A 1516-nucleotide genomic window follows, 5' to 3' on the forward strand; every position below is an offset into this window, starting at 1 on the left:
GGACTGATGTGTGTAAACCTAAGGACGAAGGAGGTGTGGGTTTGAAGAATTGTGTTGAATGGAATCGTGCCGTTACTTACAAGCATTTATGGGCCTTATAATCTAAGCAGGATTCCTTATGGGTCAAATGGGTGCACTCCCGATTTATGAAACGTGAAATGAGCATATGGACGTGCAAAATTACCGACGACATGGCTTGGTAATTAAAAAAGATATTGAAGCTCAAAAACAGCATTGGTTCGATATTTGACATCCGAATTGGTGATGGGCATGGCACTCTGTTTTGGCACGACCCATGGTTCGAAAACAAACCATTGATTAGTAGAGATGAATTCCGAGGCCTAGGAATCCGGAGGGATTGTGTGGCTTCCACGGTCCATAACATTCATAGCGGGCTTTGAGTTTCGGTTATTACTAGAGTCTTGGAAGACAAAAGAGCTATTGATCATTTGAACGGTCTCAATATTTGTAATATGGTTGATGTGCACTTGTGGAAAGCGGAAGAAAATGGGAAAATTAAGTCAAGTGCGATTTGGAACGTTATTCGGGAAAGAGGTCAAATTGTAAGTTGGGCTTCACTTGTGTGGTCCTTGAAAATCATTCCGAGACACCGATTTATTCTTTGGTTGGCTTTCTGTGGTAGACTTAGTACCCGTGATCGTATCCTTGCTTATATGGATATTCCGGACGCCAATTGTGTTCTTTGTAGTGGGTTTGCGGAGTCCATTGATCATCTTTTGGGTAGCTGTTTTTTTGCTAGGTCTATTTGGAATCCTTTTACTTTAGCCATGGGAATTGTGAGCTTGCCGGGGTCCTGGGAGGATATAAAAGTTGCTGCCCAAGTCTTATCTAAAGGTAGTAAATTTCATGTTAATATTATTAAGTGTGGGTTTGCTGTCATCGTTTATCATTTGTGGGCTGAGAGAAATGCTAGAGTCTTTGGTAGAGTTTGTCGAAATGTTGATCATGTGTGGAGCGACATTGTATTTGATTGTGGTGCGCTAATTAGAACGTGGAGACGGGTTACTAAAGGCGAGCAGGAATGGGTCCTTTTTCACGAATGGAAAGTTAATTATGATGAAGTCACATCTTTTAAATGTTTTAAGGCTAGCTAGTTCTTTATGTTTTGTTTGTAAGTCATGTATGTTGCTTTGTTAAAATTGTTTGGTTCTTGAACTTTATTCTAACTTTCTAGGTTTGTTAGAAAGTTAGAGGAAACTATGTCCGTTTTCTTTCCCGTTTTGGGATTTTTAATAAAATGACACTAAGTCGTTTTCCAAAAAAAAAACATTTCTATTTTTATTAATTATATGAACTTTAATATGAATGGAAGCTTATAAAAAGTGGGAAAACACTTATAAACTCTTGTTGAAGCTTTAAGGTGATTTAGAATTGATATTAGAAGTTCTACACCAGATTTCAAACTTAAAATCTTGAAAATATTAATGGTGGATCTTTGATGGAGTTTGAATTCGGGACAAAAGTCATTAATGACTTTTATCTTGTTCTGTCGATC

General features: G+C 37.8%; 1 protein-coding gene across 1 annotated transcript; it reads left to right on the top strand.

Moving 5' to 3' along the window:
• The first annotated feature begins 473 nt into the window (after positions 1-473).
• LOC124935362 lies at positions 474-1115 on the top strand. Its single transcript, XM_047475798.1, has one exon. The coding sequence runs from the start codon at positions 474-476 to the stop codon at positions 1113-1115; it is 642 nt and encodes a 213-aa protein (XP_047331754.1).
• The last annotated feature ends 401 nt before the right edge of the window (positions 1116-1516 follow it).

This window comes from Impatiens glandulifera, chromosome 4, assembly GCF_907164915.1.
Source record: "Impatiens glandulifera chromosome 4, dImpGla2.1, whole genome shotgun sequence".
NCBI classification, from domain to species: Eukaryota; Viridiplantae; Streptophyta; class Magnoliopsida; order Ericales; family Balsaminaceae; genus Impatiens; species Impatiens glandulifera.